This window comes from Enhydra lutris, unplaced genomic scaffold (assembly GCF_002288905.1).
Source record: "Enhydra lutris kenyoni isolate GAN:26980312 unplaced genomic scaffold, ASM228890v2 scaffoldscaffold42, whole genome shotgun sequence".
Classification (NCBI taxonomy): Eukaryota; Metazoa; Chordata; class Mammalia; order Carnivora; family Mustelidae; genus Enhydra; species Enhydra lutris.
Window position 1 is genome coordinate 16,263,044 of NW_019154126.1, and position 14,919 is coordinate 16,277,962.

At 39.6% G+C, this 14,919-nt stretch overlaps 1 protein-coding gene across 10 annotated transcripts in view; it reads right to left on the bottom strand.

Annotated features, from left to right (window-relative positions):
* LOC111155563 (par-3 family cell polarity regulator) overlaps positions 1-14,919 on the bottom strand; it is a 687,032-nt gene that overhangs the window by 8,556 nt on the left and 663,557 nt on the right. For all 10 annotated transcript variants that reach the window (XM_022515794.1, XM_022515792.1, XM_022515789.1 and 7 more), the window contains one exon: positions 11,330-11,450. In XM_022515794.1, coding sequence (XP_022371502.1) covers positions 11,330-11,450 — 121 coding nt within the window. The remainder of the gene's footprint in view (positions 1-11,329; positions 11,451-14,919) is intronic.

Genomic DNA, 14,919 nt, shown 5'->3' on the forward strand with positions numbered 1-14,919 from the left:
GGTTATGAGATAATACATGTTGCCTTCTTATTAGGAAGTGGCATGTTTTTTTACCTGGGTTAATTAAATTCTATGGAGAAATTTTCACTCCTTCTGGCTAAACACACTGGTCAGCAGGTCGTCTACTGACTGCTGCGTCTCAGCAAAATCAGATATCGGCTGTGTAGACTGTTCCTTGCAGACCAAGGCCCCGTGGATGCTTCAACTTCTCACTGACAGTTTTCAGCTTACCTTCCCTTCTAGATCTGCCCTTTTAAATGAAAGTAGCTCTGCTCAAAATAGACAGTGGTGCCTCTAACTTTACAAAACACCTACCGATAGTTTATCTTAGCATCAGTGACACTAAGTAACCCATCTGGGCACTGTGGACCTCTGTTCCCCTTTGTGTTATGCAACATTGCGCAACAGGCATATTCTGCATGAAGAATGTCTCTTAAAAACAAGCTATCGATTTTCTTTGGGAGTTGAAAACCAGTGGCAGACTTTGACTCGACACTAATTTCCTAAAATAACAGTCTTCGCATTTGCTCCGAGAGTTGTAAGATAACATGTGGGCTTGCTACTTAAGGAGTGGCTCCTGTGGTTGGCTTTTGTGTGAACAGAATGCAAGCATCGTCTATTGTTCTCTTTCTGCCTGGCCAGCATTATCTTATTTGTTGGTAAGCAATAATAAGGCAATATATGGGACAAAAATTTCAAAGCATATGGGCATAGTCAGTGAGCATATTAAAAATATCCCGATACAAAAATAATGTGTGAAGAGATTAGGCTTTACAATACCCCAGTCTCTACTAGGGAATGTTTATAACCACACTCACCGGAACAAATGTGTGTTCTGAGACCCGCTCCACAACACCGTTCAAATAACACATCAGCAGTGCCTTCAGCAAGGAAAACACTTTGCTGAGTGAGTTCTGCTTATGCAAACAAAGCATCAACCAATTGTTCATCAACTCCATTAAGGAAGACCAAGACATTTTCTTCCATTACACTCGATGAGGCTGGCCAAAAAGAGAACTGAGTGCTTCTATTGTTCATGGGGAGGCATGGGAAGCTTGACAGAAGCCACTGGACGGAGGGAAAGCAAAGCAAGAAAATACTACACAACTGCCTTTACACCCTCAAAAAAGAACCACGTTTTCCTTTCCTTTTCATTCAGTATAAGCTATATACATGTGTCAAGCAGTCTTGAAAGATCTGGCATTCTCCAGTAGGATTTAGTCACCAGCTTTTTAAGCTCATGCTGTTCTGTGACACACTGCCTGTGGAGATGTGAAAAGAAAACGCAAGGTCTTGTAGAAATTTCAGGTGTATTTTTAAGTTGTTTCTCCCAGAGGCCTGAAAATTTGATTCTGACAGGAAAAAAAAGAAGAAGAAGAAGAAGAAGTTGAAGGGCTTTTGCTTCCTCCAGTGTGTGGTTTCTGACACCATTCTCCTCATATCTTATCAGTGGCGAGCATCTAGTTGGATCTTGATGCATTCTAATAATAAAATTATCATCACATGGGATCGGAAAACTTAACATGAGTGAATGAATTTGGTATTGGCAAAATGACATATGTCATCCTAGTCTGCCCACTAGGATGAAATATACACCTTAACCTTACCATGAATATTTTATTCCATTTCTCTTTTTCAAAGTGTGCAAACGGGTAAGTTCTTAAAAAGAATCACCCTTATCTTTAGGATGAAACGTTACTGAGCTGCAGATTTCCAGGAGGCTTATATACATGAGCAGCCCAGAGCAACACCTAGGTAAATTCATCCTGGCAAGTTTCATACTTGGCCTGAATCAAAAATAACCTGACCCATGATTTCAATGACAATCGTATAAAAATGTAAATTGTGGAAACAGTATTATAATGGACAATCCTGACTTTTAAATACTGGGGTTTCCATCTCTCTGGCAGAAATAGAATAATGTATCTGGAGTCCAGAAATCACAAAAATAAAGAAATGAAGAAAGGTAATTTGTAACCCCAGAGAGAAGTGCAAGTTTTCAAATAAAACAGTATCAATAAGCACCACAACAAAGTAACATGTATACAGGGAAACACATGGGTAAACTACAGTTGTTATAATTCTGGAGATTCACCAGCCAATAAGGTAACAGCTCTGTTTTTAAGAGTGCAAATTACAAATAACCTGGCCTTGTTCATGATGAAATTCGTGACAAGCAATGACCTTTCAAGTAAAAAAATAGCCAAGGTTGCCACAGCCATGGTAATGTAGAGATTGTAAATAGAAATAAATACGTGGTGATATAGTATGAGTACACTCGAGGGCCATGATATGTGGATCTCTTCATGGCTCCTGTTTAAAACCACAGTGAAAACTATGTTACTTTTGTAAGTGAGTTGCAAAGTGCTGGTCTTTATCATGATTATAGAGAGATATTATTTATACCATACAAACAACTGTATAAGCTTTGGAAAAGCTACGCAACTTGCCCATCATTTACTGATGTAAAACAAAATATTAAAAATATCATCTACAAAGTGTTTTCATCACATTAAGTCATTAACTAAGCATTTTCCTCAGTTATACAAAATCATTCTTTTGCCGAAGTAAAAATAATCAATTCAAAAAAAAAAAAAACAACCACAAAACCAAAAAGGTTAACAGTTCATGGGCTAAAGAAAGAAGAAAAATAAATTACGCACCATACAATGTTTCAGCGACAATTAGAACTAGGCAATGTTGTCAAACTTTTAGAGCTTAATACACAAGTGCATGTGTTACATAGGAAAGAAAATTCATTAATGTTTTATGAACATTTAGAGAAAATAATTTTCAGATACTCTAACTTTTCTTCATGTAAAGCAGCATGTAAGCCTACATGTGTGTGCACCTGTATCTGTTCACATATACACACATGTATGTGCTATTCTTATAAATGATAGAGAGAGAGGGAAAGAGAGGGCTGAGAGGGGCAACAAGGAGAGGAAGAGAGAGAATCTTAAGCAGGGATGGAGCCTCAGTGTCATGACCCTGAGATCATGACCTGAGCTGATACCAAGAGTTGGAGGCTCAACTGACTGAGCCACCCAGGAGCCCATCTAAATGATACTTTTGAGTGACTTTCCTATTTAAATTATCAATGATCAAAATTCCCAAATTTTCCCATACATTCAAAGGGCATATATTGAAAGCAAAAATGAGCTACAAGAAGTTTGTCTGCTTCGGAGGCAAAGCTGTGGTGAAGATGACGGCCACGATCACTGAAAGAACACACGCCCACCTGAGATCTGGAGTCCCCATTTCAGCAATTCAAATGTGCTGCAACCCTAATATACATCCCACGTGCTGATAAAAATGGTAATTTACACATTTGGTAGCGGGCAGGAAGAACAGCTACGCCACTGAATCACGTAAAGAGTGTAAAACGTTTACTCTTTTTCAAAAGGGGCAACTGCTAATCTTGGTAATTATTTTCTGAAGCGGACCCACTAAAAACTTTTAATCAAGACAAAGTTAACTTTTGCCTATTGATCCCGCCTTCACAGCCTTCCACCTCTACCCCATCACCCAAGGTACTTCTATTAACTATCGATCGAACTCTTGTGGGTTCTGAATGTTGAAAAGCTTAATTGCTAATAATGATGTGACTAATGCTTGAAAAATCTGCAGAGCATACCAGTTTCCCTCATAAAGTTTTTATAAATACATGTTTGATTTTTATACACCGTTTGTCCCTATCTCCTCTTTCCCAACCAGTGCCTGGATCTACTTTTCCCCGCCGCCCTGCCCTCAAACAGCAGGTAGGTTGAAAATACAGAGCAGCTCTACAGAACAGGCGAGCTCTCTAGTGTCACGTGCTAATGGCAGCCTAAAGCAGAGTCACTCGTTTCCACTACCTGACACCTCTGTGGGTGGCATGGCTCACTGGTCATGGAGCCTTTGGCTGGGGGGACGGGTCCTGGGGCTACAAGAAAGGGGTCTGCTTTGCAGCAGCGTGGGGGCTTTGGCCATGAGTAAAGGGCCCTCCCTTTCCTGTGGAAATGGCTTTCTCCAGGTCGACTTCTAAGGGAGGTGATTTCCACCCAATGTGAACTGCAAGGCCTTCAACCGAGAAGGTGTTCGTTGAGTCAAGGCATGGAGCCCCATTATAAGGAAATCAGAGCATATACTCTTGAAGTCTTAAGAAAGATGAAAACCAAAACAAAAGCATCATTTGCTCCGATTCCCCAGGTACAGGGAAGGCAATTTGGGGGCGTGGGGTGGCTGTGTACTACCGACTGGCTTGCTAATTAAAGCAGACAAAACCCTAAAAAAGGAAGAGGAGCCATTAAAAGTGCAAGACAGAAAAATGGAGAAAAGGACAGATTTTTTTTTTTTTTAATTTGTTTAAAGACAGCTAGGAAGAAAGCTTGGGGGAGAAGAGGGTATTCACATCGCAGAGGATCAATTTTCCATCTGAAGGACTAAACTACTTTCAGTCACTACCAACCCGGGATGGAAAGGATTTAGCAATATAGCTATTAAAGGCTCCATTATCCCATCTATCAACCGCCTCAGCCAGCAAGTCTCCTTGTGGGCAACACTCAGGTATCTGCAAAGTTTTAACAGCATACTGTACTTCTGTCTGCAGCCTGCAATTTAATTCTTTTAAAAGCAACACTAAGTCCTGTCCATATCTGAGCTCTGCAATAATAACCCTAACCTCAGCTATTGTTCCATTATCTTAAGAAAGATTTAAAACAACTTGCTGCTTTATTTATGTTGTACCTGGCACGACACCAGGGAAGAAGTTGCTTTTTCTCCTTCTCCTTCTTCTCCTTCTTCTTTTCTTACCCAACTTGGGATAGAATTCACTTTAATTATGGAGGTAAGGAAATTTTCTGGGCCTCTGCTCCTCTAAAGACCTTTTGTACCACAAATCAGCTCCCTCAGGCCCAAACATTATTTTGAACAAAAGCCCAGGAACAGGTGCATTCCACACTACTGGAGTTTAGGGAGAACATTTTGAAAATGGATGAATGGAAAAGGGCTACTTGGATGAATTTTCTGCAGCATGGCTCTCTGTATGTAAAGTAATTGGCTTGGATCTTTTTCTATGTGATACATCTGGTTGCATTTTGCGTGTGGCATTTCCAACAAGCATGGCAATTTCAACTACTGTGGACTAAGACGGACACATAGTTTGAAGATGAGTTTGTGGCTCCTTATAATGAGAATGACTGCAAACCGTTCTAATGGGTGAGATCACAGTTTCATCCTTTCCAAACACAGTGACCTTTCAAGGTCAGAGTACATACAGGAAAAGAAAAGAAAAAGACTCTAAGACAGTCAAAGCTCATTTTATAAAACACAACATAAACCATACATCCAGCTACATTTTGAACAACTGAGCAGCTCTTATTAAGGCAACAATGAGAATTGGTAGGAAAATTAATACACTAGGTAGAATTACAGTTACTTGAAGCCCATTTATATGATCAGCAGAAAGGAGAGTACACAGCAAGATCCCAATTGTTTGAAAATTAAAAAAAAAAAAAAAAAGAAAGAAAAGGTCAACTTCTGACCCACAATTTAGGAAATTATTCCATTCTTATAGTAATCAGCTTGTCATCCAAGTAATTCCCCACTCACTCATTACAGGAAATGATAATACAAGCCAAGTGGTCAGTCTAAAGTTGCGATGGCATTTTGTTATACAATGATTTGGCCTATGACCTTCAGTAGGTGAGTTTCTGGATGTGTAAGATTTTCTCAAACATTTTCCCTGACAGGATTGTATTAAGCAGATAAATAGAAGTCTATGCCAACATATTCCCCACTACCATTAAGAAAAAAAAAACCCTTATAAATGAATCAAAATTGGTATTAAATCATTTCCACATCTTCCAATGAAAAACATCTACACCTAAGAAGTACGAAATGCTCATTTAGCCTCAAACAAATTTGGACGTTTGCATGGGGATACAATGTCAGCAACCAGAAGTCCAATCAATCTGAGTTCCCAAATACATGTTTCTCTCTTTCTCAAAGTTATATATTTAAAATATATTTCAACTTCAGTGAGGTGTTCTTTCTTTCAAGTACATGCCAGCACATGTACTTGAAATTGAAATGATACAGAGAAGATGTGCACGGCCCCCAAAGTGAACACCGAGGTCATCTTTCAAGCCTTTCCTAACCAGTCACACTGATTTGGCCATGGTTCCTCTGTGCTTAATACTCTGTGCACACCTGTATCACAAACTGTACAAAATACTCTTTTCTTTTGGATTGGCTCGACTGCAGAGTTCTAAGGGTAGTCTTTCCTTCCCATCTTTGTCCTCCCATACCAAACACACTGACTAGAACACAGCAATAAGCACTCAATACATCTAATCAACTAAATAATTAATTATTTAATTCTGGTTTGAAATCCACATTCCCCAGTAAAGTAAAGAGGTATTCTGCTGCTCCTCACAGTGTGATATGGGGACTAAGAAACCCAGGCAGGCTCTTGCTGGTTAGGACTCTGTGTTTGAGAACCATTTTCATATAGCATTGGTCTTCTCCCTCAGGTGACCACCGTACTCTTTCCTCTTTTCAGCCTTTTTGTGCAAATATACATAGCTAAGGATGTTTACCACACCTCAAAAGAGAATCCTGCTTTAAATCCATTGACATGATACATCACATCAATAAGAGAAAGGGTAAAAACCATCTGATCATGTCAATAGATGCAGAAAAAGCATCTGACAAAGTACAACATCCATTCACAATAAAAACCCTCAAAAAAGTAGGCCCAGAGGGAATATACCTCAACATCATAAAGGCCATCTATGAAAAACCCACAGAGAACATCATACTCAATGGGGAAAAACTGAGAGCTTCCCTTAAGGTCAGGCACAAGACGGGATGTTCACTCTTCTCACCACTTTTGTTCAGCATAGTGCTGGGAGTCCCAAAGCAATCAGACAACAAAAAGAAATAAAAGGCATCCCAATTAATAAGGAAGAAGTAAAACTTCTGCTAGTTCCAGGTGACATGACACTACATATAGAAAACCCAAAAGACTCCACCAAAAAACTATGAGAACTGATAAATGAATTCAGTAAAAGACACAGGATACAAAACCAATGTACAGAAATCTGCTGTACTTCTATACACTAATAATAAAGCAACAGAAAGAGAAAAGAAGAGAAAAATCCCATTTACAATTGCACCAAAAATAATAAAATACTCAGGAATAAGCTTAATTAACCAAAGAGGTGAAAGGTCTGTACTCCAAAACTATAAAATGTTGATGAAAGAAATTGAAGAGGACACAAAGAAATGTAAAGACATTCCATGCTCATGGATTGGAAGAACAGATATTGTTAAAATATCTATACTACCCAAAGCGATTTACACATTTAGTGCAATCCCTATCAAAATACCAATAGCATTTTTTCACAGAACTAAAACAATCCTAAAATTTGTATGGGACCACAAAAGACCCCAAATAGCCAAAGCAACCCTGAAAAAGAAAGCAAAACTGAAGGCATCAAAATTCCAGACATCGGCTTCTATTACAAAGCTGAAGAGATCAAGAGAGTATGGTACTAGCACAAAAAATAGACACACAGATAATGGAACAGAATAGAAAACTCGGAAATGAATTCACTATTATGTGGTCAGTTAATCTTCATCGAAGCAGGAAAGAGCACCCAGTGGGGAAAAGACGGTCTCTTCAACAAATGGTGTTGGTTAAACCTGACAGCCACATGCAAAAGAATGAAACTGGACCATTTTCTTTCACCGTACACAAAAATAAACTCAAAATGGATCAAAGACCTAAATGTGAGACCTGAAACCATAAAAATCCTAAAAGAGAGCACAGGCAGTAACTTCTCTGACATTGGCTGTAGCAACATATTTCTAGATATGTCTCCTGAGGCAAGTGAATAAAAGCAAAATAAAGTATTGGGACTATAAAAACTATTTTATCAAAATAAAAAGCTTTTGCCCAGGAAAGGAAACAATCAACAAAACTAAAAGGCAGCTTACCAAATGGGTGAAGATATTTGCAAATGACATATCTGAAAAGGGTTAGTATCCAAAATATATAAAGAACTGATACAACTCAATACCCAAAAACCAAGTAACCCAATTAAAAAATGGCCAGAAGACCTGAACAGACATTTATCCAAAAAAGACATCCAGAAGGCCAAAAGACACACGAAAAGATGCTCAACATCACCTATCATCAGGGAAATGCAAATCAAAACTACAATGAGGTATCACCTCACACCTATCAGAATGACTAAAATCAACAGTATGAAAAGCAAGTGTTGCTGACGATGCCTCATGCACTGTTGTTGGGAATGCAAACTGATGCAGCCACTGTGGAAAATAGTATGGAGTTTCCTCAAAAAGTTAAAAATAGAACTAAAAAAAAAAAAGAAAAAAAAAAGTTAAAAATAGAACTACCTTACAATCCAGTAATTGCATTACTGGATATTTATCCAAAGAATACAAAAACACGAATTCAAAGGGATAAATGCAGCCCTATGTTTATTGCAGCATTATTTACAATTGGCAAGTTATGGAAGCAGCCCGAGCATCTGCTGATACATGAATGGATAAAGGAGATGTGGAATACACACAATGGAATATTACTCAGCCATCAAAAGGAATGAAATCTTGCCATTTGCAATGACATGAATGGAGCTAGAGAGTATAATGTTAAGCAAAATAAATCAGAGAAAGATAAATACCATATGATTTTGCTCATATGTGGAATTTAAGAAACAAAACAAATGAGCAAAGGAAAAGAGAGAGAGAGAGAGAGAAACCAAGAAACAGACTCTTAACTACAGAGAACAAACTGATGGTTATCAGAGGGGAGGTGAGTGGGGGGGATGGGTGAATAGGTGATAGGGATTAAGGAGTGCACCTGTTGTGATGAGCACCTGGTGTTACATGAAAGTGTTGAATCACTATATTGTACACCTGAAACTACCATAACACTGTGTGAACTATACTGGAATTAAAATTAAAAAGTTAATTAAAAAAAAAAAAGAAAGAACCATGCTTTAAGAAACCTAGTAGGAAGAGACTGAGTCAATTATGCCAAACAATATAAATAGATTAACATAATTCAGTCATGCTGCTACCTGGGAATGACTCAATTTACTTGATCAACTAAAAAATAAATGTTTTAGAAAAAAAATGCCATTAATAGTAATATTGTTGCAGGAAAACAATTAGAAATTTTCCTAGATATTATATCTGCTGAACTTGTTTTACAACCTCCCAAAGTTAGTCTGGGCTTGATTTCACAATCAGGTCTTACTCTTGGATGTTGGTCTCATTTTGCCAATTGCCTGCTCTAAGTTTCCACCTTCCTCACTTGAACTGAGGTGGCACCACTTCTTCCATTTTTCCTTCTTCTATCTCAAAATTATCTTCCACAGACTCCAGTTTGACCCCTAAACCCCACAATCGAAACATTTATAGGTTTCTGGTGTTGAGAAGAGTCTATCGAGGGTGTTGGATTTTAGGACCAAAAAGGACCTCAGAGATGACTGAAGGTCTAGAAAGGTGCTTCTCCAAGTTGAAGAGGCTCCAGAAGGACCCCTCCAGGCCTTATTAAAATATAGATTCCTGGGCCGCACCCAGAGAGGTTGAGATCCAGAAGGTCTGAGGCAGAGACAGAGAATGTGCAATTATAACAAGCTTCGAAGTGACAGTTCAAAGTGCTGGTCTGTGGACCACACTTGGAGAAGCTCTCCTTCTATCTGCTTTGCCTTACGCACTCAGCTTCCTTTTAAATTTTCATTTTATAACAAAGGGTTTAATAACCAGCACTCAACCATCTACTCTAACTCTCTTGGTTTACAACATCAGAAAAGAGACCTGAGGAGCCAGATCGCCTGGCCAGTAGGCCTGTGCTCTGTCCTGATACCATCTTTCTTCAAACTCCTAATCTAGCTTTGAAGCCTCGGACTACATTTCTACCTTTATCTCTGCTTCCCTACAAAATAACCAACCTCTCAATTCTGGGTCAGCTGGGTACATACCCTTTCCCAAATAAAACAGGATTTTTTTTTTCCACTTTAAGCCCTTTCTAACACTACTATTCCTCCTAGTCCTACTTCCACAAATATCTAGTGTAATTATAATTCCAGTGCATTGAACTGAACTCATGAACTTTTTGGACCTTAATCTCTCATCTACTTCAGGAACTCACATGGATGGGATACCTTTGACCTCAAATCATCCAGAATTGTCCTACCTCCAAGATCCTGGACTCTAAAAAAATATATCGTCTTGCCCACAGCCCCCTATGCTTTCCAATCCGTAGACCACCAACCTTTCTTGCATCCTCCCAGGCAACTGGGGTAATGCTTCCTTGAGCTGTACTCACCCAGCCTGGGCAATGCTCCACCAGCAACTTCCCCAGGCCTCCAGAGTGCCTTCCCTGATTTTCTGTCATGTGTGTCTTGCCAATCCCCACCACTGAATTAATCCAAACATTGTTCTATTCCCAGTCCTCTAAGTCTTGTTGGCTATGGGCACAGTACAATGTTGACTAGACTTAGTAATACTCTCAGCTAGAACCTCCTACCTCAAGCAGCTTATAAGTTCACCTCTCACAGATTCTCTCAAGTTTCCAAAGAGATTCCTCAAAATTCCCATCATCTTGAACCTCTCCATCCCCCCCCACCCCCACCAAATCTCCCCCAGTGCCTCCCATTCCCAGCAATCCCATCTTCTCCAAGGCAAAACACAAGAACAGAGCACAAGTCTGGGGCTGGACTTAGGGGGATTAGCACAGCACTCTGTAGAATTTGGACTCTCTCTTCTGGGCCTTGAGACGCCATTCAAAATTTTGCTTTAGAAAAATCACTGTGATGGCTGTGAGCAGGACACACTAGAACAGGGATATGGGCAGCTAAACCAGAGGGATTCCACAAATACACAAAGGGGATGAGGGAGAATAAAGAATCAAGAATTCCTAAATACTATACTTCGTGTATATTAGATACACAATAGCCATGTGTTGAACTAATTTATTCTGGCTCTGATTCTGAGAAAAATGTATATAGAAAAATATTTACTAAAGTTAAAAAAAAAAGTGCATAGTTGAGAGCAAGAATCCCTTGGCTATGTCTTGTCATAAGGCAAATGCAACTGATTATGCAATGGACAGATGGTGCAACAAGATATAAAATGAAATTAGCAATGATGAAACCCAGATGGAAATGAGGAAAAGGTCAATATGTTAAAGGTCAAAGGAATTTGGCTCCATCTTGTCTTGTTTCATAAAGGATGAAGGTCAGAGCTCAGTGGCTCTTTACTGCAGGCAAGTTGTCAGACTGTTCTCTGTGCTGCCGAACCGCACACTCACCCAGGGTTGCTCAAAGCTATAGGTACGTCGCCGATCTTCTACATCTTCATCCTGCTTCGCTTGCTGAAATTCTTGCCGTAGACGCTGTATCCGATCATGGTTGCTAGGAGTTGATCTGTTGCTAAAAGAGAGAAGGGGCAGCAATGAACACCCTTCAGAGACACAATCTGTGATGGGCAGTTGCTAGGGGAAGGAAATGGCAGCTGGCTGTGGAAGGACGCCGTTTAAGAGGCAGTGAGTTTATAAAACAGTCTCTGGGCACTTAAAATGCTTTCATTTTGTTCTTATGATTAAGACTTATTGAAGACTTGCTTCAGATATTCCAGAGGGCAAGCAGTATTTTTAGACATTCCTGTTTTATGCAGTACTTCAAAAGCTTCATTTCCTTTCTGTAAGCTGGCAAGGTGTTGGCAGCAACATTTTTTTGGAAAGGACATTGCATTAAGAGACAGAAATACCAGGGGCCCATCCTCGCTCCCCCGCCTTCTCAGACTAAGGCACTTAATACCTCTGAGGTGTGGGGTTTTATATACATATGAATTGGACATGATAATCATTTCTGCTCTAAATATCCTAGTTGCAACAACAAAGTAACAACCAAGTAACAACACAGACTCACGAGTGTGCAGTATCATTTTCATAATGCCGTCATATAAAGTTTCTGTTTAGGAGTTATCTATATACAAAAGGCAGGTCTCACAGCGTAAAGGACGAGCATTTAAAAAAATAACTTTGGGTGGCAGTTTGATTTCACAAGTTAGCTGATAATAATGCTGCCTTCTTTTTTGATAGCATTAAATGTTAATTCTCACAAAAGGCTTTTAAGATAGGTACAGATGGTAGTATTTCTCTCTCTCACCACACACACACACACACACACACACACACACACACAGAAACTGACTTTCGTGACTTGTCTGCAGTCTTCCCATCAATGGGGAGGGGAGGCTGGAATCCAGATTCTTCTGGAGCCCAGTCCATCCCTGATTTTGCTGTGCCACGTTATGTCCCTTAGTAAAACGCGTACCAGACTCCAAAGCCCCTGCTTTATAAAGTCATACAGATTTTAAAAACAGTCTTTGGCAAGAGTTGCAGAGATGGCCAAGTTAAAACAATTTTAAATCTCATGGCACTTTTGGTCTATGTTATCCCCTGAGGACGAAGTCATGTCCTATCAGGAGAGCTATTCAAGCACATTAGGTACATGCTGTCTCCCCAGTGACACATCGGACTCCTTGAGGGTGAGAATCAAGCCTTGTATTTATCAACTATACCCTCCAAGCTGCTCACAGAAAGGAGAGCTATAAGCTCCTAGAAGACGGGGTCTCTTCACTGAACACATATTACCCTGGTTACTCAGTATGATTCTGAGTTCCTCTAGCTGCACACCCGCCCTGGGTCATGTAATTTGTAAGAGATAGCTTGGAAAGAGGAAGTCTGCCATAGTGGAGTACATAAAATTCTCTAATATATATCTTCATATGATTCCATGTGTTTTTAAAAATTCTAAAGGTTTAAGAATCTCAGATTGAAAATATTCGCATATAGGACAATATGAACATCTTCCAAGAATATGGGATAGTCTTTCATCATTTAATCTACTGGGTAGATCCCTATCATCTTTTTGTTGCTATTAATTTTATTAGAGCTTCTGGAACATTCTGTCAATACTCCCAGTTTCATTATTTTTCCAGTCAATAAAACCCTGTCTTCCCTTTTTTCTTCTGACAAATATTTTGAACAGATCACCCTGAGAACATTAAAGGCTAATGGGTCTGTACAATGTGCTACTTGACAAGGCTTCAGCCCACGTCTGGATACCGCTTAAAACTTCCCCTCCATACTCTTGAGCTGAGCAGGTTGTTATTCCCACTGGTTTTCAGGAAACATATAAAGCATCTTATATTTTTTTTTAACACATACACTTTCAATAATGGCTTCCCAACATAGTACCCAATCCCTGCAACTCCTCTCTCCATGTGAAGCTGTGATAATGCAGGCACAAAGATAGTTCCTGAGATAGGAAGTGAGCATTCGTTCATCTCACTGCTGTTTCTCCAACTGTGACTTTTTTGTTCCTGGAATACTTTCCAGAGCTTTTAATATGAGGATTGTAGGAGGCTTGACTGACAAAATATTTTACAGGTCTGACTAGAAATATTTCCCTGTTATTTTCATGTAGCATAGACAGTTTTAACCCTATAATTATTAGGTTCATGAAGTCCAAACCACTGATGAAAACTGATCTCCTACCATTTGTGGTTAATTGAAAGTGCAAATCTCCCAACACAGGAAGTTGACCCAGTGTCCTTAATTTTAAATTCTGGTGACCTCAATGTTTTTCACAGTGACAGCCAAGTTCTGGAAGTCTCTTCTGCCCTTATTTCAAAACTCAGCAGCTGTAGAGACACTGTTTCCCTCTCTTTTCCTTTGCTTCCTTTCCTCCTTTGCTCTAGAGAACGGCAACCCACTTGCCTAATACTAGCGAAGCCACATTAAGGATTGAAACTGAAAAACAGGCCGCAATGGTTTTCATGATTGATGATGACTTCCAAAGACTGGAAGACCATCAAGCATCCTTGGGGACGACAGTTGGCAGTCTGAAGGTGACATCCTGGCTTCATGAATGAATCCCTTGCAACTGCTCGCTCTGTTTCTCAGGCCAGTCGATAACGGGCCAATAATTCACATTTGGACATCTAAAGTTCCTGGTTGGCTCTTCTGCCAAGAAAGCCAATGGAAATTTTAAATATTCATTAGCATTAGTGGCTAAGGCCTACACATCCCAATCAACTTACATTTAGGTTCACTGACAATTTAGGTTGCTCATTATTTTATGTGTGGGGGAATAACACAGATGCCACAGGAGTTATCAGATGGGTGAGAGAGACAATACAACTCTTAATGACAAGCTAGTAAATCATAACTTCTACAGAAACGAGGGATGAAAAGGACAATTACAGAGATGGTTTTTTCTTTTCCTTTTTAAAAAAGATTTTATTTATTTATTTGCCAGAGAGACTGAGAGAGAGAGAGAGAGAGAGAGCACAAACAGGGGAGCAGCAGGCAGAGAGAGAAGCAGACTCCCCACTGATTAGGGAGCCGGAGATGGGACTCGATTCCAGAACTCTGGAATCATGACCTGAGCTGAAGGCAGACTCTTAACCGACTGAGCCACCCAGGCATCCCAGAGATAGTTTTTTCCTAAGAATCCCCACAGACAGAAGACAATTTAAGTCTAACACCAACACAGCCTTCCCTTATACATTTTTTTTAGTCCAATTGGAACTTTCTTTTATACTTTTATGTGTGTGTATATATATAAATTTTCAACTAAATGATGGTGGTTGGTTTGGTTCAGTAATTATCTGGAAGTCTTTCTGACAGCACTAAAACAAGGATACATTGGCTCACCCACTATGGAGATTCCTAGTCCGGCATGAACAGTGTAATCCTGAATTATATAGAATTCAAATCTTTCCCATTCATAATTACATGGCGTTTGTACCCTCTCCTATCAGAGGAAGATCACACAGAGTGCTAGGCTTTATAGCCTTCGGAATGGACCACTGCGACATGCTTTGCAAAAG